At 46.7% G+C, this 23,507-nt stretch overlaps 2 protein-coding genes across 2 annotated transcripts; one reads left to right on the plus strand and one right to left on the minus strand.

Moving 5' to 3' along the window:
* Positions 1-7,511: 7,511 nt before the first annotated feature.
* LOC119299236 (epoxide hydrolase A-like) lies at positions 7,512-10,004 on the plus strand. Its single transcript, XM_037576484.1, has 4 exons — positions 7,512-7,872; positions 7,941-8,117; positions 8,948-9,186; positions 9,264-10,004. Exons 1-4 carry the CDS (start codon positions 7,570-7,572, stop codon positions 9,553-9,555), a joined length of 1,011 nt encoding a protein of 336 aa, XP_037432381.1. The 5' UTR covers positions 7,512-7,569; the 3' UTR covers positions 9,556-10,004.
* A 5,594-nt stretch (positions 10,005-15,598) lies between these two features.
* On the minus strand, positions 15,599-21,883 carry LOC119299238 (methylcrotonoyl-CoA carboxylase subunit alpha, mitochondrial). The gene is made up of 16 exons (XM_037576485.1): positions 21,465-21,883; positions 20,925-21,046; positions 20,594-20,741; positions 20,250-20,387; positions 19,747-19,842; positions 19,603-19,662; positions 19,277-19,369; positions 18,916-19,027; positions 18,120-18,224; positions 17,904-18,040; positions 17,443-17,668; positions 17,197-17,360; positions 16,929-17,045; positions 16,587-16,829; positions 16,404-16,499; positions 15,599-15,867 (listed from the first exon to the last, which is right to left on the minus strand). The coding sequence occupies exons 1-16, from the start codon at positions 21,804-21,806 to the stop codon at positions 15,850-15,852; spliced, it is 2,217 nt and encodes a 738-aa protein (XP_037432382.1). The 5' UTR covers positions 21,807-21,883; the 3' UTR covers positions 15,599-15,849.
* Between the last annotated feature and the right edge of the window lie 1,624 nt (positions 21,884-23,507).

The following is a 23,507-nucleotide window of genomic DNA, read 5'->3' on the forward strand; positions in this document are numbered from 1 at the left end:
GCGTAGGAAAATTTTGAAATTACTACGTTCCCCAACATTGTCCCCTTTACTCCTGGAGTCCGGGAGGTCGCCTCGCGGCTCCTCCTGAACCACCTCCTCTTGCCCCGGAGCTTGTCGCGATGCCACTTCGGCGTCATCCGCAGCACAGGGGGAGGCAGCAGGCGGAACTGAATTCACGTCCGATGAATCCAGGGAGCCGCTCGACGACTCCGAGCCCGTCCTTGGGCGGGCTGCATGATTATATTCGACATTAGGGAAAGCTGTGCAACAAAAGGAATATCATGAGTTACTCTGGTATCCGAACACTTACGATTTCGCCGGACGCTTGGCCCTATCCGGCCACTCCTCTTCGTCCTCGTCGGCGTCAGGGGCGTAGTCCGGCGGAGAGGTTTTCCTCTTCTTGGACCCCTCGGCCTCCCCTACTGGGGTGGCCTTCCTCTTTTTTCCTCCCCCCGCTGGAGGGGGAGAGGTTTCTTCTTCCTCCTCCTCGTCTTCACGGGAGGAGTGCGTCTTGGACTCATCGGACGACGAGTCCGACACCACCATATGTCGGGAACTCTTTCGAGTCCCCGTGGCCTTCTTCTTCTTGGCCTTCTTCTCCGACACCACATAAGGTGCCGGAACCAGCAGCTTCACTAGGAGAGCAGGGGCTGGGTCTTCGGGCAAGGGAGCCGGACAGTTAATCATCCCGAACTTCGCCTGCCAATCCTGTCAAAGGTGAGGGAGTTTAGATCCCGCATAGAGTCAAACTATGAAGAAAACTTAACATCCTGTAAAAGATGAAAATATTTTACCTCGCCGGCAAGACGCTGTGAGCTGAATCCGCGGTCTTTGGAGGCGGATGTGGGAGCCTCGGCGCCTTTGGTTAGCCCCTTCCAGACATCTTCGTATGTCGTGTCGAAGAGCCTGCTCAGAGTTCGGTGCTGCGTCGGGTTGAACTCCCACAAATTGAAGTCCCGTTCTTGACACGGAAGGATCCGGCGGACGAGCATGACCTGGACTACGTTGACAAGCTTGAGCTGCTTGTTCACCAGGGACTGGATGCATTTTTGCAGTCCGGTCACCTCTTCTTCGTCGCCCCACGACAAGCCCGTCTCCTTTCAGGACGTGAGCCGCGTAGGGGGTCCGGATCGGAATTCAGGGGCTGCGATCCACTTCGGATCGCGTGGCTCGGTGATGTAAAACCACCCTGACTGCCACCCCTTCAAGGTCTCCACAAAGGAGCCCTCGAGCCATAGGACGTTGGCTATTTTGCCCGCCATGGCACCTCCGCACTCCGCCTGGTTGCCGCGCACCACCTTTGGCTTGACGTTGAAGGTCTTGAGCCAGAGGCCGAAATGGGGGAGGATGCAGAGGAAAGCCTCGCACACGACGATAAACGCCGAGATATTGAGGATGAAGTTCGGGGCCAGATCGTGGAAATCTAGGCCGTAGTAGAACATGAGCCCACGGACAAATGGGTGGAGAGGAAAACCCAGTCCGCGGAGGAAGTGGGGAAGAAATACTACCCTCTCATGGGGCCTTGGGGTGGGGAGAAGCTGCCCCTCCTCAGGAAGCCGGTGCGCGATGTCTTTGGATAGGTATCCGGCCTTCCTTAGCCTTTTGACATGGCCCTCCGTGACGGAGGAGACCATCCACTTGCCTCCCGCTCTGGACATTGTTGGGGAAGGTTGAGGTAGGAAGTGTGGGCTTGGGCGCTGGAGCTCGGGTGCGCAGAAGATGGATAGGCAAAGGAGGAAGAAGGCGTAGGTAAAAAGGTGGATCCTTATCCCCTTATATGAGCGGATGCGACTATGCGTCCCACCAGCCTAGTAAAACTCGCTTGCCTCCCAAGCGCCGTGATAGATGGCGCGGTTGGGTTACCCACGTCCGTATTGATGAGAATCCCGTAAATGGGGGACATGATCTCTGCTTTGACAAGAGGTGCCAAGAAAACCGCCTCGCAAAACATGCTGAGGTGGAAAAGTAAAAACGATTCGAATAAAGGCTTGGCCGTAGTGTGATGTCACGCTGCGGAATACGTCAGCAGATTAGATTTGTGTTAATATTATTCTCTCTGTGGCAATACGTGGAAACTTATTTTGCAGAGCCGGACACTACTCTTGGTGTTTACAAACTTTTATGAAGAATTCGGAGGAGGAACCCGCCTTGCAATGCCGAAGACAATCTACGCGCCAGACTCGTCGTCATTGAAGCCTGGTTCAGGGGCTACTGAGGGAGTCCTGGATTAGGGGGTGTTCGGATAGCCGGACTATACCTTCAGCCAGACTCCAGGACTATGAAGATACAAGATTGAAGACTTCGTCCCGTGTCCGGATGGGACTTTCCTTGGCGTGGAAGGCAAGCTTGGCGATGCGGATATTCAAGATCTCCTACCATTGTAACCGACTTTGTGTAACCCTAACCCTCTCCGGTGTTTATATAAATCGGAGGGTTTTAGTCCGTAGGACAACTTCATCGTACAACAATCATACCATAGGCTAGCTTCTAGGGCTTAGCCTCCTTGATCTCGTGGTAGATCTACTCTTGTACTACCCATATCATCAATATTAATCAAGCAGGACGTAGGGTTTTACCTCCATCAAGAGGGCCCGAACCTGGGTAAAACATCGTGTTCCTTGCCTCCTGTTACCATCTGGCCTAGACGCACAGTTCGAGACCCCCTACCCGAGATCCACCGGTTTTGACACCGACAGGGGCCTTTTCTTAGTGGGCAGGCCTGTGCATGCGGTTGCAGCAAGATAGGAGGCGATGGGACCCTTCTCATCTTTTCTTAATGAAGCGCTTCCATCTTTAATTTCTGCCCAACACCGTTGCCCTTGTAATCCTCTTTTGCCAGGTCATCTAGGTTCAACAATTTCAGGCTTGTCCATGGTCGATTTGGACTGGTCAAATTGGTTGCCTTATTTTCTGCTATGTTATTTATGGCAAGATTTCACATTCAATTTCTATGCTCAAGTGCTCATTGATGTTATCTGTTAAAGGGTCCGGTTCATTGCAATATCAGCGTGCCTTCATGCTCTCTTCTTCCTTCCACCAATGATATTTATGACTCAACAAAAATTCCATACCTTCATGGTCAACAGCTGCATCTGGAATACGTATGTGAAGCATATCTTAATATTGTACTTTAACTCCTCACCTGAAGCTATTCTCCTTATTTCTGCATTTGTCTTGAGCTAATATGGATATGATACATTGTTTTCTTGCTATCTGAACTTCATGACAGAACATTAATTATCACACTGTTGTGATGGATGTTTTTATTTAGGCTAATCTGTGAAATGTTCAGGATGTGTTTGCATAAGCTGTGTTGAATTGACACATGTTTCGAAAGAAATTACATAAATTCATACCTATGGTATATGTCCCTTCAGTCCTAGAAGCATGAACGTTCTTGTATGCCAGGTTTTGTTTTATTCAGCAAATGCTAGGAGTTTTTTCCACTTGAAAGTTCTGAATATTATGAACATAAGGGTATATTTTAATATTTTATAGCAGACCAGATTCAGGAAGGACCTCACGAAGGTTGGTTAGCAAGGTGATTATCCTAACAGCTATGGTTGTACTAGCAGGATTATCCTAGCAACAAAGCAATGTTTTTATTTAGGTGATTACACAGTTAAGGTAGCAGATTTTTTTGTAGATTTTTAGAGTGCCTAGATTGATCAATAGACATCATGATGTTGTAATTCTTGATTTTTTAGGCTTATACAATTTATATGCCAAGTTGCAAATTGGAGATAAAAACTAAGGTGTATCTCAGGTGTCAGTACTAAAAGAAAGAGCCTTCAGCAATATACAGAAACTAAAGGATGTAGATTCCCTGGAGGAGAAGCGGAGTTAGAAACAAAGCCAAACAGCATTGCATTGCATGTCAGGTGTTCATATTTGTTAAATGTTGTCAGGGTTATTAGTGATGATCTAGGCTAAGTAACCAAGACCTTTTCTTTCCTGCTAATAGAATGGGCAGCGCTCCTGCCTTACTTTACAAAAAAATCATTGAGGTTTCTATTTAGCTTTTCTGGTCGATTAAAGGGACCATTGCTTCTGTTGTTCTATTTCTTAATCGCTTCAATAAAACCTTGTTCACTCATACCCTTATTTGTTGCCAGGTATGTAATCACAATATCGTGGCAGGTGATGCAATCTGACGGTCATGCAAAAACTTGTCCTGTTAGGGCCTCATTATCCCAGGAACACCGGGACTAAGAGTGTGCGAGGACGGCGTCTGACACATTTTCGCATGCACACCTTACCAGTGGACAGGTAGTGTCGACCGCATGGACTGCAAGTGGACACAGGTAGTGTCCACTGTAGTGCATTTTTAAAAATATGATCCGACACACTAATCCAATATCTTGCCCCAAGTGGATAAGGACTGCAAGTGGTCAGGGCTGTGATTTTCTTGAGTGTCAGAAGATTATGAATTGCAATCTTCTGGTGGCTACATTTAGCCATAATGGAGAGAAGCTTATGACTGTAGTTTGATTGGAAAACTCAAAACACATTGGGAAACTTGGTTCTTTATTTATGCCTTACAATGTGCACTGTTTGGTTGAAGGTTGTTCTGACACTGATATAAAGAAACACAGTGCATTCAAGACGATACCCTGATAAGTGATGAAACCTGGATTTTCATATTTATGAAGAATTTTTCTTGTATGCAACTTGATATGATGTTGGTGCACGACACATTTACTAATTCTTATTTATGACCTATAATTAATTCTGGTATATTTCATTCCATTTTTATTCATATTATGATTTGGATATAATGTTTGGGTTCAAGAACCATTGCATCATTAGACGAGCAGTGCAAATATGAGAACAAAACAATGTATACGTGCAACAGGTTGAGTAATTATTTGTATTTTGCTTATATGTTTCAGTCCTTTAGTGTGAGAAATGAAAGGAGGTATCAACAAAAGTCTTGGATTAGTGTGTCGGATGATATTTAAAAGAACTCACTACGATTGCACTAAATAATTTCAGCTTTTCAAAATATATGGTTTTGCTGATCGGCTCAGGGATATAATGCTTGATGCATAGATCTAGGTTGGTATGCATTGCTGATACTTTCTATAATGTCTGGATCTGATTGTTATGTAGTAATCATCAAAGTTAACATTGACCAGGATGCTGCGTACAGGATCCATGCAGTGTGCAGAGAAACCAGGTCCACGTCACAGCCACTTTGCATCTTGCAAATTTAGAAAGTGGGTAGAGGATATAACAAACCAGCCCATGATCTTTTGGTCATCACCCAGGCTGATAGGATTAGTAAAGTTTGGATGGGGCGTGTAATATTGTACTGTTTGAGGGCGCTGTAATATTGTACTGTTGTACAACCAAAAACAAGTAAAAATACATTGTACATTTCGTTGGAACAGTTGAAAATACTAGGGAAGCATGGATAATCAAGAGCATGCTGTTTCTAAATTACTAGAGGCTTTTCTTATTTATCTGTTAAAAATAGAGGGGCAAGATATGGTCAAACCGCAATTTCTGTAAGTTTCAAAAGATGTGAACTGGTGCTTCATTTGGATTTGAGACATTAATCGTACAAATGTTGCATTTAGATCAAAATTTTACTTTGCCTAGGGATAGTAATCTGAAACGTTTAGTTGTGTAGTGATATTTATAAAGTAATAGGGGAATAAATATTGGTATTCGTTCCAATGTCTAAAGAGTTCATTGGAGTTAGGGGTCTACAACAACAAACGGTGGGGAAGCAGGTGGAGAGGAAAAATTCCTGGCCAGTAGGAAGGACGATGGGAAAACAAGTATTAGCTTGTCATCTCCGTTTTGATGTTGTCGGCGGGCCCAACTTACGAGGGGTGCCGGAGGAGGATGAGAAAGGGATCGGCGATGGAGGATTGTCTAGCTTTTCCCTTGATCTTCTAAGATATGGCAGACCTCACCGACAGAGCTGCTTGAGGGGGCTTGCTTCCATGTGTTTTTTCAATGGTCGTGGGGAGTAGTGAGTGAGACGCCCAGCGAAGAGACTTCGTTTAAGTGCTCTCACTAACTATCTATTATAGTTAAATTTGTACACCGCAAGTCACCATGCGACACAATAAATAGGAGAATTTTAAGGAAAGGGCCAGTTTAGTTAATCATGCTGTTGTTTTAGTTTGATTTTCTCATAACCGTATTTCTGTTTATGTTTCTCACGAGTACAAAAGTGTTTCTTTGTTGTCATTGAAGAATAAGGGGACATTGTCATTGTCACTGGACTATCATTATCTCCCACGACAGATGATAAGTGTTCTGATTTTAAATCAGAGGTACAACATGATGGTATCTCTCCATAGATGGTAGCCCTTTTAAGAAATGCCAATGCTAGATCAAGGGGTTTAAGGAGAATGGAAGTCGGTGGGTGTGAGGGATCGGGCTAAAGTTGTTGCTAAGGAGACATTGTCATTGTCATTGACTTACCATTATTTCAGGTGATAGACGAAAAGTGTTTGCATTGTGAATTAGAGATAGACCATGATGTTATGTCTTGCTAGATGATATCCCTTTTAAGCAATAGCAATGCTAGAGACGGGAGTTTCAGAAAATGGAAGTTGATGGGTACGAGGGGACATGCTAAGATGTTGCTAAGGAGACATCACAATTGTTAATGATGTAAGAAGTGACTGAGAATTGCATCTTATCGATGTATAAATGGAAACCACATGCCATCAAGAACGACATACATTTTGGTGTAAACTTTTTTTATTCCGTGGCAACGCACGGGCATTCAGCTAATGTATGTAAACGTATTTTAGTTTTAGATACATCTCTTTTTATTCATTTTGATAACAAATATTTTCGAACGGAGGGAGTATACAATGCTACTTTCAATGTTAAGTGCTTTTAAATTTAAGTGGTGTGCTATTATTTCTTCTTCTGTAACGGGGTCAGTTTTTTCCTTTTGTAATCAAAGTTCAATTGTTGCCTTCTTTATTTAGTAAGAGATCAAAAAGAATTAGGACCCCAGTAAATCCTGAATGTTCGGATTTTAAGCATGTCATCCTGAACGTTTTTTCATGGCAATTTTAGTTGAAACGAGGTGACAACTTTAGTTATTAAAATATGGCAATTTCGTCTCTGTTTGTTTTTCTGTCAGATAATTGTCATGTTTTATCAATCTCGCGTGAACTAAAATTATCATGAAAAACGTTTCGTTGTCATGCTTAAAATCCGGATGTTTAGGATTTATCATTTCCGAAAAATTATTGTGAAATCTTCAAACTGGAAAGTGTCCGGTGCAACGATTCTGCTATTCATGTCACCGGAAAGCTCGAGACTGCAAGTCTCGGCGTTTTCCTTTTTTCATTTTCCTTGAGTGGATCCTGTGCGTTTGATGTAGAATGAACGGCAGATTGCTCGGTGGCTGTGCTCTCAAAGTCGCTGAAGCTGACCTCATTTCTTATGTCAGTCTGACTCCACAAATGACAGATCGCTCGGTGACTTTGCTCTTCAAAACCATCGAAGCCGTCCCTCGAAAAAACAAAAACACTGAAGCCGAGTCCGACAAAGCACGCTCGGCCGGCGAGGCGAGTGAGAGTCAACCCAACCATGGAGTCCGGCGGTGCAGGCGAGGTGCGGCACTGGAACGCCGACGTCAACGGCGTCTCCCTCCACGTCGCCGAGCAGGGCCCCGCCGACGGCCCGGCGGTGCTCCTCCTCCACGGCTTCCCGGAGCTCTGGCTCTCCTGGCGCCACCAGATGGCCGCTCTCGCCGCCCGCGGCTTCCGCGCCCTCGCCCCCGACCTCCGCGGCTATGGCGACTCCGACGCCCCCGCGGACCCCGCCGCCTACACCATGCTCCACGTCGTCGGCGACGTCGTCGCGCTCCTCGACCACCTCCGCCTCCCAAAGGTGCGTACCTCTTGGTTTCTTTTTCCTTGGCCGCCGCGAGTGACGCACTGACGCCGGCGCCGGCGCAGGTGGTGGTGGTGGGGCACGACTGGGGCGCGCAGGTGGCGTGGCACTTCTGCCTGTTCCGGCCGGACCGGGTGCGCGCCGTCGTCGCGCTGGGGATCCCGTTCTTCCCCCGCTCCCCTCGTCCGATGGCGGAGATGTTCGCCGCGCGCGGCGATGGGTTCTACATCACGCAGTTCCAGGTGCTGTGATCCTTGTTCCAGGTGTATTCTGACTTAATTTCAGCATTCATTCTTCTTCTTGCCAATGCCATGGGGGGGACCTGATACAGCATGGAAGCAGTGAATTGGTTGTGTGAAATACTGAAATGGAAATTAATCACATACAAACTGAAGCAAATGTTCAAAGGAAAAATTATGAAGCAGATGCTGATACGAGGGGGCTAATTGGTTTGAATCTTTGAACTTCTATGCTGAAGAAGCATAGATTTATTAACCGATATTATGCATCTAAATTGTGATCCAAATTGTTTTCTGAAAATTAGAACAAATACATCATCTATTAACATTTTGCCAGGGTAACATTCTATAATCAGGACACAAACGCTAAGATTATTTTTGTGGGTCCAAAACTACAGTCTAAGGTCCAGGATGGCACCAAGATGAGAGCGCGGCGATTTGGTGCCCGCACTCAGATGAGCCCAGACATGAACAGTACAGCATTTTGAAAGGGGAAAAGGTTAAAAAAATCAATGTATTTTGTGGTGCAAGATGCTTCTGTGCGTGAACTCCGTGCAAAATTTTGTGAAGTTGGAGCTCGTGGCAAAAAAGACAAATTTTGGACGAGCTCCTGAAATGTCCAAACTTCACAAAATTTTGCAAGGAGTTCACGCACAGGAGCATCTTGCAGCACAAAAAATTTTGGAATTTTTCGAACTTTTTTTCTTTTTAAATCGCGGTACTGTCCACCGGGCTCTGGGTTGAATTATCGGTAAGATGAGCATATATTTGCCTTGTAGTTGCAGTCATGATCTGCATACCAACTTCGCCTTATTTAAAGCTCATCCCTGCAGGAGCCTGGAAGAGCTGAAAAGGCATTTGCTCGGTACGATGTCGCAACTGTCCTAAAGAAGTTCTACTCCCTTCAATTAGATGACCTTGCTGCCCCTCCTGGAGTAGAGGTCATAGATTTTTTTGAGGCATCATCATCCCCACTTCCTTGGATGTCGGAGGAAGAACTGGGACAGTATGCCGAGAAGTTTCAGAAGTCTGGCTTCACAGGACCCCTCAACTACTACCGCGCCATGGACACGTAAACTTCATTGCTTACATTCTTCCTATGATTTCCATTTTATGTAGCTCATACGCACGAATTCACGTCAAACACAGGAACTGGAAGCTTACTGCGCCCTGGCATGGTGCAAAGATCATGGTGCCTGCGAAGTTCATCGGGGGTGAGAAGGACATCGGTGTCGAGTCCTTTGGAGTCAAGCGCTACATCGAGAGCGGGGGTTTCAAGTCCAATGTTCCTGATCTTGAGGTTTCCATCATTGAAGGACACCATTTCCTCCAGCAAGAGCAGGCCGAGAGGGTGAACTCTGAGATACTGTCCTTCCTGGACAAGCTTTCTGGAGAGGAAGCACATAATAAGAACGAAGTTGGCGAGGAGGTGGGTAACTAAGAACCGAGTAAAAACTAAAAAGATAGTGTATGAGCTTGTTTTAGATTGTGAAAGTTGTCTTTTCTAAACTGAAATATAAAGCTGGTGGACCGACATACTCAAATAAATGTCAGAGATAGGCTTCAATAAAGTGTACTCCTGGTTAACAGAATACAAAGGGGACCTTCGAAGGTGAACTCCTTTCTAATGTGGTACTCCCTCCGTTTGAAAAAACTTGTCCCAAGCTTGTCCCTTAAATGGATGTATCTAGCACTAATTTGATGTTAAATACATTTATTTGGGGGACAGGCTTTTTCGGACGGAGGGAGTATGGAATAAGATTGTGTTGGAATGTATAGATTCTAAAATTCTAGTTGCTGAGCAGCCTATGTTCGGAGATCTTGTACTGAACAGTGAACATGGAGATAGTATTGAAGAAAAATGGCAACTTAATGTTGCATATATCCTTATGAAACGATAATAAATACCTCAATGTTGTCTTTTTTTTACGGGAAGCCATCCGGCTAGCTTTATTGATTGGCAATAATAGTTACACCGTTCAAAAGAGAAGTAGTGGGTTCATCGACCCAGAATACAATATTTGCAGAATTACTAGAAGACCTAGCATCCAAATTGGCTTCTCATGGGCATCCAAATTGGCTTCTCTTGGACAGAATTCAAAACTAGCATCATCAGAACCGTACTGCAGAACTTGCTGTTGATGAGAATCCACTATCATGTAAAGTTCCGATAACTTGATGAGCATAATCAGATTGAAGTATGATTTTTATGGTGCCCCATCTGCTGGTCTAGCAAGCCCATCTCTTGCTGCACTTGATTCGGCCATAACAGCGTCAAGGGCGTTGTTAAATTTTTTAATTTTTTTTAAACCGAGGCAAAAGATTTGTCTCATATATTAATTAAGAAGGAGGATAAAATTTGTTACAATTCACCCAAAAAGCGACAGGAATGATTACTCTCGCAATACAATTGACCCTAACTTCTTTGCCCCGGCGATGACCCAAAGTTTCGCCTCCCCCAAGATGATGTTTAGCAAGATTGGTGGGGGCGCGCTCTTGTGCCGAAATACCCGTGCATTATGCTCATTCCATATGGACCACGAAACTAGCATGGTGAGAGAGGCCATTGCCTTCATATCACGCGTGTGAGCACCGGTTCGGCTTGCCCACCAATCCTCAACATTGTCCTCCATATGACAAGTGGAGGTGTCCCAATCCTCAAGGCGAAATTTCTTGATGACCAAGTTCCACAACTGAAGAGAGTAACGGCATTTGTAGAAGAGGTGGGGTCCACATTCTTGCACCCTCCCACAAAGGGGGCAAAGGCCGCAGTTTGGCCGTCCCCTTTTAGCCAACCTATCGGCAGTCCATATTCGATCTTGAATTGCCAATGAAGCAAAAAACTTGACCTTTGACGGTGCCCAAACCTTCCACACCATTTGGTCCATGGGAGAGAGGACCATGACGAGGAATTGCGCTTTGTAGGCGGAAGCCGCCGAGTAGTGGCCATTGAGAGTATGCTTCCAGACAATGTCATCCTCAACAAGTCCATCAAGATGGATCTCCTGAAGCAGCATCCAAAGGGTGAAAAATTGACAGATGTGCTCAACGGTAACAATGGTTTCTGGGTTGATCTTGAGAATCCATTGTCGTTCTTTAGGGCCTCCCCCACCTTCCAAATCTTCCTCGATGAGGCCTGAAAGATGAGCAGGGCAATATCAATGGGCTTGCGCCCAAGTAGCCAGGGGGGCTCCCGAAAAGGGGTCCTCATCCCGTTGCCCGCTCTGATGGTTGTCGAGGCGTAGAAGACGTTAAGGTCCTCCTCATCACACGGGTTTCCCATCCCCACCCACATCTTGCTTGGCTCCTTCCACTTGAACCATGGCCACCTCAAGCACAAAGCACGCACAAAATTGTCGGTGTTGAGAACCCCAAGGCCTCCATACTCATGCGGTCGGCAAATAATCTCCCAATTCACCTTACATTTTGTCCTGGCCGTCGTATCGGAGCCAGACCAAAGAAAAGCTCGTTGAAGCTTATTGACATTACGAAGGGTGGTTGGTGCAACAACAACAAGGGGAGCCACTCGAAATGTCCATATTTCTTCAGAACCTGAAAAACAAGGTAAACAGGGGGCGACGGCGGCATGAACCCTAGATCAGATCCACCGCCCAAATTCGACGGAAAAATAAAGACATCGGGAGAATTTAGATAAGCTGCTTGGTGTGGTACACGGATCTAACCTGCCCCGGTTGTGGCCTGCTCAAGCATTTGATGAACTCGCGCCCACGGTTGCCATTTTCCTCCTTCACACAAGTCAAACCCTTCAGAGGCTCCATGCGCGGGCAATCGGGGCATCTTGTCAACGGCATTGGATCGTACTGCGGCCATGATTGGCGGGAGGCCGAAGTTGAGCTAGACATCACTCGTCGGCGGCGCGCTTCGTTGCCAGAGAAGAGGGAGAACAAGGTGGGGAAAGGGGAAAGGGGAAGTGCAGGCAATGGGGGGTGGGCTGACTCGGGCTCGTGGATGGCTCGGGTCGGGGCACACTGATGAGCGGGATGAGCACAAGCATGCTTATGTGGATAAGTTGTGGGTCCCGCACGCATGTGAGTAAGTGGTGGGTCCCACATTCATGTGGATAACTGATGGGTCCCGCGTGTCATAACTCAAACCACTGACCCCTTATGTTTTGCATTTCATGGTTAAACATGGCAATGTCGCATTGGAGCTATAGTTGGCTGCAAATACGTCGCACTAGAGATATTTTCGTCAACTACGTCGCTCCTTATCCAATTCATCTCAAAGATGTCGCACAGGAGCTATTGACCCGCAATAAATCCCCGGTAAAATATGTGCTCTGATTGTAGGCCGCATCGCCATTCAGCATATATGCTCCCTCCGGAGGCCGCTTCCAACGAGCATTGGTTTTCTGAATTTGCCTCCTACAGCTTCTTGTACAGTTCAACGTCAGTCGGCGCTCCAGTTGACATGATTGCCCTGTTAACCGGCTGGACATCTTCCGCATGTGTCAACTGCCGTCTTTCCCGACAAAATAAACCATTCAGCCACAAGAATAAGTCCCCTCACACGGGTTTCTGGAGATAATAATAATACTCCAGAAGCTCTTCGAGAACAGCCGCTCCTTCCCTGTCAATTCTTATTAGCACGCTACGAACAAGGTCGTCAAGTCTCGGTTTCTTCCAGATATCCTTAGTTCTTGCGCGCCTAAAGAACATATGATTTGTGCTATAGGCCTACTGTGATTAGCTTATGTTTAGTCTTTTTTCAGGAAAAAAGTCTATTTTACTACCCTGAATAAAATTGATGGTTCACATGACCTTCTCGTCTATTTTTGTGTTCCTTTCACCCTTAAACAATCTCATACCAGATAAAATCGGTCCCTATGGTGATTTTGACTTAAATGGCTGCTGATGTGGCAGTGATGAACGGTGGTTTTGACCACAGGTGGGCCTCCCTCATCAGGCTGGGGTGAGATCAAGGAGCTCCAGCCTCCCCTTACGCCCGACCCCGCCGCCTCCGGCCGACGCCGGCTACCGCCGGAGTTCCAAGCCGCTGCCCCGAGCGCCCTGTTTCTCCTTCCTCCCTTTTCTTTCCTCTTCCTTCCCTCTTTTCTAACCCCAAATCTTCCTCATATCCCTTGTTCGTCGCCTGAGGCTCATGGTCGCCGTCGCCGCGTCGATCCCGTGGCCGCCGACCTCCCCTCGTCATGCCAAGACGTCCAGTAGCTCCGCCATCGTCGTCTCCTTCACCCTCGCCGAAGGGCTCGAGCTAGGAGGCCACGTATGCTCACCATCGCCATCGTCTTCGTCCACGGCCGCCGCATCTCATCATCGATTTCGTCGTGTCCGTCGACACCCGCGCTCGCTAACCTCGTCCACGAGCTCCGAGGTGAGCTCCTCTGCCGATTCCACCTTCGATCTATGCCCGCGTGTGCCGCAGCTGCAGCTACCCACGTGTGCTCGCCCGCTGTTGCTTTGCTTGTTGCCGCTGCTTGTGCCGTTGTTGCCTTGCTTGCTGCTGCTGCCGGGGGTACGTGCTGCATCACGGGGGTCAATCCGGTGGTCGTTGCTCCGCCGGGGGTGGCCTGTGCCGCCGAGACGAGCGCCCGAGCTCCTCTCTGTCCCGCGGGAGAGCAACAGAGGAAGGAGACAGACTTGTCAAGCGGACCCCGCCTCCTCTAGGCCCCACCCATCAATCTCAGCCGCACCTGCCAAGGAAGGCCCACCCGCAGGTCAAAACCACTGTTGACTAATGCCACATCAGGAGCAAGTGGAGACAAACCACCCAGGGGTTCTTTCATCCGGTATGGGTTTGTTTAGGGGGTGAAAAGAACAGAAAAATAGATGAGGGGGTAATGTGAACGAAAAAAGTCCATTTTACTACCCTGAATAAAGTGGGTGGTTCACTTTACCCCTGATCTATTTTTTGGCTCCTTCTACCCCCCAAACAAACCAAAATCGGACAAAACACCCCCTGGCTGGTTTGTCTCCACTCGCTACTGATGTGGCACTAGTCAACGGTGGTTTTGACCTCGGTGGGCCCCCCTTGTCAGGTCGGGCGTGGGCATCCCCGTCGCTCCCTCGCGCATCGTTCCGGCTCCAGCGCAACCCCGCCGACGAGCCGCGTCGCCACCTGCTCCACCCCGCTGGCCCGCCTCCTCCCGCGGCTACGCCGCCCCGCCGTTCGCCGTGGCGCTCTCGGTGAGCATCCCGCTCGACCTCGCCTCGCTCATCCGCGGCATTGGCTCCGGCGCCGTCCGCCCCGTCGCCGCTCCGGCCGCACGTCTGCGCCGCCCCGCCTCCTCGCCGAGCTTGCGCTGTGGACCCCAGCCGCCCTCGCGCCCTGCTCGCGTCGTCGTCCCCGGCCACCCGCCGGCTCCGACCGCCCCCGCTCTGCCCTCGCGCGCGCAGCCCTGTCCGCGCCCAAGTCGGTCCAAGCCGCTCTACCCTCGCGCGCGTGAACCCATCGTTGAGCTTGGCCGCGCCCAGCCTCCCCCGCTCGACGCACACCGGCTCCGCTCGCCGGCTCCGACCACGCATGCTCTACCCTCGCGCGCGCAGTCCAGTCCGCGCCCAAGCCGGTCCGTGCCGCTCTGCCCTCGTGCGCGCGAACCCGTCACTGCTCCTGGCCACGCTCGGGGCGCGCCGGCTCTGCCCGCCACGGCCGCCTGCCGGCTCCGCGCGCACCAGCTGCCGCCGCTGTGGCCGGCTGGTACTGCAGTAGGGGGCCACCCTTTTTTTCTTTTTCTATTTCTTTTTTAAAAAAACTGACGAGTGGGACCCACCGGCAGGTCAAATACCACCTTTGACTGTGTCCACGTCATCATCTGGTCTGGGTAAACCACCTAGGGTGCTTTTTTGTCCGGTATGAGATTGTTTAGGGGGGTATAGGAACCGAAAAATAGATCAGGGGGTAAAGCGAACCACCCACTTTATTCAGAGTAGTAAAATGGACTTTTTTCAATGTGAACCACCAACTTTATTCAGGGTAGTAAAATGGACATTTTTCTTTTTTAGGGTATATGTGTTTAGTCATCTTGTGTGAGGCTTAATCCTCATTTTCCAAAATTAAGAAAAAATGCAACCAGACAGCTCTCATTTCCAATTTTTTTATCAGGTCACAAAATTCATTGTTATTAGAACTGTATTCTTTTCTAACAGTTAGGTACGAAAAACACCATTCTGGGTCACCGACTATCTCATGTTGAACCTAATCCTTTCATTTCACAAATCCATTGTCGTCCAGCCCGGTTAGGATACCTGGCTTTCACTCAGGCGACCCGTGTTCAAATCCCGGCAATGGAGCCTTATTTCTATTCTTTCAACTATACCTAAATTTCCATTTTTTCTGTTCTTTCAACTTATACCTAAATTTAAATTGCAGCTCCTGCTACCGAAATTTAAACTTTTGAAAACTACTCCCTCCGTTCCAAAATAGATGACTCAACTTTGTACTAAAGTTAGTACAAAGTTGAGTCATCTATTTCGGAACGGAGGGAGTAGCTATCAAGAAGGTTCACGTTGGACAATGCAAGGCAGACAAATTGCGTTACATACTCACATGATTTGTTACATTGCACAATGCCACTGACACTAATGTACACGCTATACAGGAAATGGGTACCGGAAGATATGATCTCCAGCTAACTAGGGAGATCACCTAGTATTATTTAGTCACAGAATGATCTCCAGCTGCTTTTTTGCTTATTCTTCTTTCTGAAAGGCGGAGTCGCCACTTGAATTCTGATGCGTGGCTCCAATTTCTTGGTTCATCAGTTTGTGCTCTTATCCTGGAGAAAGGAAAAAAATACAAGTTGATGGGGAATCACCAGAAAAGCTAAGGACAAAATACAAGTTGATGGGGAATCACCAGAAAAGCTAAGTGATTATATTTGTATACTGAATGACGGCACATTTTCCAGTGTTGCAAAATGGGAACATTATTTACTCCTGAGACGTTTGGTTTTATTTAGTTCGACACGGGATCCTGGTTTACCAGAAAACCATTATAGGGCTCTCTAGGTGCGGTTGAAACTCGCAGCCTCCAGGAGAAAATGAGGTGCACCGCTACCACCACTGTTTCTGTTAACTCAAATATTCACATTGTCGAACATTACTGTTTAGTTCAGCTCGTTAGAGACAGAGAAATTTTACATAAATGGTAACAAATGGATCCAATCTTCTAGGTTTGAATACTTCTCAAGACTTTCATCGGTATGGGTCAAAGTATAATGATGGCCAAACGTAGACTTGGGATACACTTTGTTGTGACAAAATGGAAAACAAAGTGTAAAATTCAAAGATATGGTCAATTGTTAATGCATACCTTGACAGTGAAAAGGACACTGGAGTCAAAAACTTGTTGTCCAGCGGTAGCCTTCAGCCCTTCTATATAACCTGCCCGAGGCGCCTTCACAACGTGCTGATAGAAGGAATACAAGAGAGTTATGTCAGCATTGACTAATTTGATCAACAATTTACAAAACATCGTCAGCAAGTTCATTCGGACCTCCATCTTCATTGCTTCTATAACCATGACAGGCTGACCATCTTCCACGTGTACCCCATCCTTAAGCAGAACCTTAACGACCAAACCAGCCATTGGTGCCAAAACACTCCCTTTTGGATGTGACCTTCCCTCGGAAGCCTGGCTAGGTTGAGAACTATCATCGAGTAAATGCTCAGCCCTCATGGTTTGCCTGTAATGATGGTGATGCTTCCCATGCCAGATGTGTATATGTTTGCTATTATCCTGAAAACAGCAGCGGAAGAAAAATTCAGTGATGAAATAACAGTCAGAAGAAATTAATGAATAAGCTCACAACCTCCATAGAAGGTATCAGGGCGTAACCTTCGAATAAAATGCTAATGTCACGTCTGTTTGCACACCACCAACTTCAACCCGGAAATCATGTTCGCTCCTACCATCTACTTTGACATCAAAACCAGGAGAAGAGCCATCTTCAGTCTGGTCACAAGTCACAAGGGGAACAATGAGTGAAGGTATTGGTCAAGTGTTACAAACTTGTATTAGTATTCACACCTCAGCAAAGAAGCTTCCAAGGTTTTACAATTAAACAAACCAAAAGCATAAGAGGTTCTGTGTGTTAATTAATCACCTCAATGAAGTAGCCTCCATCAGATCTATATGTAACCAATAATTTAAGGAGCTCATCACTCAACCCCTCAAGTTCTTCATCTAACTCAAATTCCATCAAACGCTTCGCAGAGTGATGCATCCTGAAAGGTGGACGGGTATACCATACCGAAAGCGTCTTGTCACCTACCGACAAACATATGTCAATATCAGGTCATGTTGCCAATGTTGTTGAGTGACAAAACAAAAGGGCAGGCACATGACATACGAAGAGATTCTTCGGAGCTAATGTGATCCTTTTTACAAATGCAGGCAGCAGCCAAAATTGCACCAAGCTTAGCTGCATCATGTGCTTCACCCGAGGCCTTAGCAGAAGTACTTTGAAAATCATCTTTGTACCGCTCAATGAAATGTGTATCAACGAGGCCTCTTTCGAAGGCATTATGGCCTGCGAGTTCTTGAAGGAAAGCAACATTTGTAGGCAAACCTGCAATCTGTCTATTCATTAACTACAGCATGATAGGGACGGAATGATCAGAAGTACCACATCAGAATCCTTAAGTTGGCAGTTTTTTCGCAAACGATAATTAGTAGTAAATTTCCAAGTAACTAGGGCTCGTGGAAAAATTAATAATTGATCAGCAGAAAGAGGACACTAAAATATATTAAAAAATCAAAGAGAGAAGACTTCTATATAGAAGTGTAAATTAAGGTGATGGGCATATATACCTGAAAGTCCGACAAACAGTTCTTTAGCTTGACTAGTGCAGCATTGCGACTTTCACCCCAAACGACAAGTTTGGCTATCATGGGATCATAATGCATGCTGACAGCATCTCCTTCTTCGACTCCAGTTTCAACTCTTACTGATCAAGAATATGTTACCAACACCACACCGAAAAATAACTAGTAAAAATTCTGTCGCTGGATATCTCCAAAACTTACCTGTTGGGGAAGACAGGACTGGTCGATAGTGATGTAAGGTCCCTGTTGCAGGAAGAAACCCTCTTGGAACATTTTCGGCGTATATTCGGGCCTCAAATGCATGTCCTGGATCAAGGTACACTGATGGTTAACAAATAGTTCTTACTTTAACTGGCATTATGATTTTTAATTGTTAATGATACCAACATAAATATAGAACCTAAGATCACCCATATAATTTGAGTAAGTAACTTAGAATAACTAATATTATTCATTTTACATAAATTAAGGTTAATGAATATTAGCTCAAGTATCAAGAGAAGACATTCAGATTATGTGCACCCTGCGCCCAGGGTTCGACTCCAGTCGGGAGCGGATTTCTGGCGCCTCACCCGGGTGGCTCCTTCTACAAAAATATGTCCTGGGTGCTAGTGCCCACGGATCTCTTTTTTTTCAGATTCTGTGCGTATTTGTTAGATGCATAAAAGGTTCCGACCCGCTTCTAGAGAATGGTTGGATTCCTTTTCTCTTCTGGATGATAAATAGATCCAACAAGGCAATAAGCTAGAGAAGTGAACAGCAATAAGCAAGTCAATTTTGCTTACTCACTAAGAGACCTGCTTAATGAGTTTAAGCACAAATAAAGCATAAAACAATGCTTGCATCAACAGCATGATGTACAGTACTATCAGGCTAACTGATAGAGGTTGGATCTTCGAAGCATAACACAAATACGGCTAGAAGAGATGGTTATGTGATGAAGCTTAAACATATATTAGTGTTGAGGATGAGAACATGAATGCTCTGCAGGGCTTACCGTTTAATGGAACCTGCTCCTGAGATAATGGCAGGCGCTCTCCATTTGCAACACGTATTTGCCACTCCACAAGATCTTGACCGACGATCATCTCTGTTACTGGGTGTTCAACCTTCAAAGATCAAGGTGAATTTGGGAGAGAGCGAGAGTATGGAAGCTAGCACATACTTTTTTGTATTTAAGCTAAACGTGGTTACAAGGCTATCCATAATTCCATATACAGATGGAATAACATATGTGATCACTCAGGCTCGTCTGCTAGATTTGAACATATTATTCCACCTTTATGGTTCTTGCACTTTTGGGTTTTACAAGGTACTAAAGCATCTATATGATCAACTGATACTCATAAACATAGTACCTGGAGTCGAGTATTCATCTCCATGAAATAGAATTCTCCTGAAAGAGTATCCACAATAAACTCCACTGTTCCAGCACTGTAGTAACCAACTGCCTTCAACACAAAGAATCCAATAAGTGACCCTGTGTATAAAATATAAAGATTAAACAGAATAACTATTGCAGAACATAGGGTGGGGGGTTTTGTAGCTTGAAAGTGTTAAATTGGGTACTGTTTCATAAATAGTGAATGAACTAAACAGTGTAATGAACTGAAAACATAAGAGCATCAGATCAACATCTTCAATCACAGCATGCAATATTGTGTAGAAACATCAAGTATGTCACCTTCGCAGCCGACACAGCAGCTTCACCAATATGAGTCCGAAACTCAGTTGTCACATTTGGCTGCAGTCAGTACATAAACGGTTAACGTTAAATGTTACTTTCTTCAAAGGGAAACCGTGGCATTGACAGGTAATAAAGCCTTACAGCTGGTGCTTCCTCGATGATCTTCTGATGCCTTCTTTGTAGACTGCAGTCCCTCTCGTAAAGGTGAATAGCATTTCCATGTTTGTCACCAAATACCTACATATTGAAATAGTGCCACATTAACCATCATGTTTCTTTTGATCGTCTGAGTAGATCAATTTAGGCAAGCTGTTGCAATAAGTTTGTACAATCATAAGAAAAAGTAATCAAAAGAAGTGGTACCCATTAATAACACAGGGCATAAATTAAAACGAAATGGCAAGTATAAGTTCGTTATAATTCATTATTCATAATAGTGAATGCAAATATCATTCGAGTCTTATGGAGTAACGACTAACAAGAAGGAGCAAACAAACAAATCAGTAGATATCAGACTGAAACTGCATCTATAAATACTTGTTTGACTGTTCAGAGAGTACACAAATGGTAGTTTATATCACATCAACCGAGGACCTGCGCGCATTGAGAGAAGGATTGTGGAAGGAATGAAATCAGAATGTTACCTGGACTTCTATATGTCTGGGTTGAGTAATATACTTCTCAATCAACAGTGTGTCTATACCAAATGATGCTGCAGCTTCACGTTGAGCACTCCGTACAGAATCCACAAAGTCATCAGGCCCTTGAACTATTCTCATCCCCTTGAATGCAAAGATCAAAGATCAAAAGAAGAACATAGAGAACAGAAGACTTAATTGAGATGAGCGATGTTATGAATAAGCACGCTCTTAAATTTGATCATGTGACTCACACACAAGAGAACCTACGACTGCATACACAAATGCATTCCACTCTGCATAAAATTGGAAACTTTAAATAACATTGTAACAAAGCCTTCCCAGCGTACCTTGCCCCCTCCACCGTGTGTGGGTTTAATCAAAACTGGATATCCAATCTTATCAGCTTCAAGTTTTAACAACTCAATGTCTTGGTCAGCCCCATGGTAGCCTGGAACAAGCGGTACACCAGCAGCACCCATGATCCTCTTTGACGCACTATTTTTTACAGAATGTCCTTAGAACGTATTGCCCGATGTATACCAAAAAAAGGGGTACTGCCACTGTTTCTAAATGTAAGACGTTTTGGCAGTTTAAATTGAACTGCCAAAACGTTTTATATTTAGCAAGTAGCAACAGAGGGTGTAACATTTATGCAAACTACATGGCAAGAATATTTACCTCTTATCACCCATATCTCGGATTGCAGATGGCGGTGGCCCAATAAACGTTAGCCCCTCAGCTTCGCAGAGCTGTGCGAAATCTGCGCTCTCTGAAAGAAACCCATATCCAGGGTGGATTGCCTACAAGAACATATATCTGTCAGGCTTCAGAAAAATAGTATCCCATCATGACACACCACGACGTAGCACATAAATTGGCAAATGCACACCAAAACCAAAAATGCAGTAGTCCAGAAGTAATAATCAGTAATGTCTTTTAGGGGGTTTCAGTTATGTTGTTAATCCTAACGAATGACGAACATTGGACAGTTAGGATGGGACTGTTATAGGACCGCATCGCAAAGCAAAAAAACGTGACCGCAGCAGCAGCCACTCGTTTGGTAATCAGCAGTTCAGCACACAACTCAGCGAGCGCATCATGTGGCAGAATTCCAAGCAAGGGACGAGGCTAAGCGTACAGAGCAGCAAGCGGTGCTAGCTGATCCGAGTGCCACATTCGCCAAAGCGTAACGAGCTGCGGCTGGAGGGGCAGTAGTACCTTGGCGCCGGTGCGGAGGGCGGCGTCGACGATGGCGTCGGCGTTGAGGTAGCTCTCCCGCGCGGGGGGCGGGCCGAGCCTGACGGCCTCGTCGGCGGCGCGCACGTGCAGCGCGGCGCGGTCGGCGTCGCTGTACACGGCCACTGTGGCGATCCCGAGCCGCCGCGCCGTCCGCATCACCCGGCACGCGATCTCCCCCCGGTTGGCCACCAGCACCTTCTCCACCGTCTGGGACCGCGGTGGTTCGTCGGAGGAGGAGAGGAGCCTGCAGGGGACGGGGCTCGTGCAGTGGTGGCGCCGGCGCCGGAGGTGGTGGTGCAGGCGGAGGAGGCGGGAGGCCATCGCCGGTGGCGTGCGAGCCGAGCGCGGCGGAGTGGTGGGGTGGGGTGGGGACTGGGGACTGGGCGAGGCGGAGTGGCGGGGCGATGGGCCTGGTCGGGGATATGTTTGTTTGGTTTGGTGCGGCTGCTGGGCTGGATAAGCGTGGTGACTGGGGACGGACGAGACGACGAGTCCCCGACGTTTCTTCCTCCTCCAGCGATGTCGGAGGCGGGTGAGGGATGGGCTGACGGCTGACGCGGACTGGCCACACTGCTCAGTGAACACACGTGTTGCATGCGCGTGCTTGAATTTGGGATCAAACTGCACAAAATCTCCCGTGAAATTTTGAATACCTGGCAAACATTCCCTGGAGAGCATTTTCCCGACGAACGCTCAAATTGCCATGCGATTTCGATTAAATTTGCCATGACAATTTTACTCGATTTGCCATTATCAGAAGAAAAGGTTGCCATGTGCCGCAAAAGAATATGCGAACGATTTCTAATAAGATTGCCATCCACGTGATCCGGGTCCAATGGTTGTGGGGGCGTTTGCTAGGAGTTCCCCAATTAACATTTTCTCAATTTTTTTGTTACACTGTTTCCGGAACACGCAAGAGCTTTTGCATGTCATTGCATTAAGAATGAGAGAAGCTTTGCAAGTTCAGTATTACAAGGACCAAAGCTTAGCCTACCACCTAAAAGCACATAAAACAATATACGTCTCACTCTGACCAACCTCCCGCCCAAGGGCGCGATTCCTTTGTTTCCATGCAAGCTGCCAGATGCGCCATTCTGCAAGGATCTTAGATGCCGCTACAGCCTCCACCGATAACTCGTTGTCAAAGGTTCTGACGTTCCTTTCCTTCCATATTGAGAACATCACCAGGTTGATCAGGGCATTTAGCTCTGCCCGACGCTTGCAAGGGGTATTGTTATGCGCTTCTTCTCACCATTCGACCACGCTAGAGTCAAGCTGGGGGGCGGATGGCGAGACCAACTACTGGGCCACTAACTGCCAAATCGTCCTTGAGAAGGAGCATTGCATAAAAAGGTGGTTGATGTCCTCGCCCTGCTGATCGCAAAGGATGCACTCCGGCTGATGTTGTACCCCCCCTCCCCCCCAGCTTGCAAATCGATCTGTCGTCCAACGCCTATTATGTAGCACTAGCCACCCGAAGAATTTCATCCTCAGCAGAGCCAGAGAAGACTATAACTGAGATGCTCCTGGCAGCCTTGTTTTGCCCTCGAAGAATGCTCGATACGCCGTTTGAGCAGAGTACACACCCGAGGTCGTCTATATCCACCTGAAGGAATATGGACTTGTTGATAATTGTCATCACAAATAGTCTTTACTGTTATTTTTTGGTCCCTTTGCCTAGAAAAAAAAAACAAGTCATTTATGTTGTAGTTGTTGTGTGGGCGGAGTTGTAAGTCGAAAGGTTGTATTATGTCTTTCTTTAGTCGCTTATTCTTTAATTTCACCTGAGAACGGAATTTAGGTCGGTCGACTTTTGGTGGGAAGGAAACAGAGGGTGCTTGGAGCATCGAGGTTATTAGTTCACCAAAGAAGCTAAGCACCGTGTCTATCTTAGGGGTGCGGGGGTGCAGGTTCGCCGGGGAATATAGGCCTCTGCATCTATCTTGTGGTGTAGGGGCTACCGGCATCGGAGTTGGAGATCGGTGAGGCTTAGAGGGATGGTCGGGGAGGTGGGGGTTGAGG

Source organism: Triticum dicoccoides, chromosome 5A (genome assembly GCF_002162155.2).
Source record: "Triticum dicoccoides isolate Atlit2015 ecotype Zavitan chromosome 5A, WEW_v2.0, whole genome shotgun sequence".
In the NCBI taxonomy this organism is placed as follows: domain Eukaryota; kingdom Viridiplantae; phylum Streptophyta; class Magnoliopsida; order Poales; family Poaceae; genus Triticum; species Triticum dicoccoides.

Coding starts and splice junctions, on each gene's coding strand:
- LOC119299236 (XM_037576484.1), top strand. CDS start 7,570: ATGGAGTCCGGCGGTGCAGGCGAGGTGCGGCACTGGAACGCCGACGTC. Junction 7,873..7,940: donor ACCACCTCCGCCTCCCAAAG/GTGCGTACCTCT, acceptor GCGCCGGCGCAG/GTGGTGGTGGTGGGGCACGA. Junction 9,187..9,263: donor TACTACCGCGCCATGGACAC/GTAAACTTCATT, acceptor CGTCAAACACAG/GAACTGGAAGCTTACTGCGC.
- LOC119299238 (XM_037576485.1), bottom strand. CDS start 21,806: ATGGCCTCCCGCCTCCTCCGCCTGCACCACCACCTCCGGCGCCGGCGC. Junction 18,225..18,915: donor GGAGCAGGTTCCATTAAACG/GTAAGCCCTGCA, acceptor ACCTTGATCCAG/GACATGCATTTGAGGCCCGA. Junction 17,046..17,196: donor ATGGAGGCTACTTCATTGAG/GTGATTAATTAA, acceptor ACTTGTGACCAG/ACTGAAGATGGCTCTTCTCC.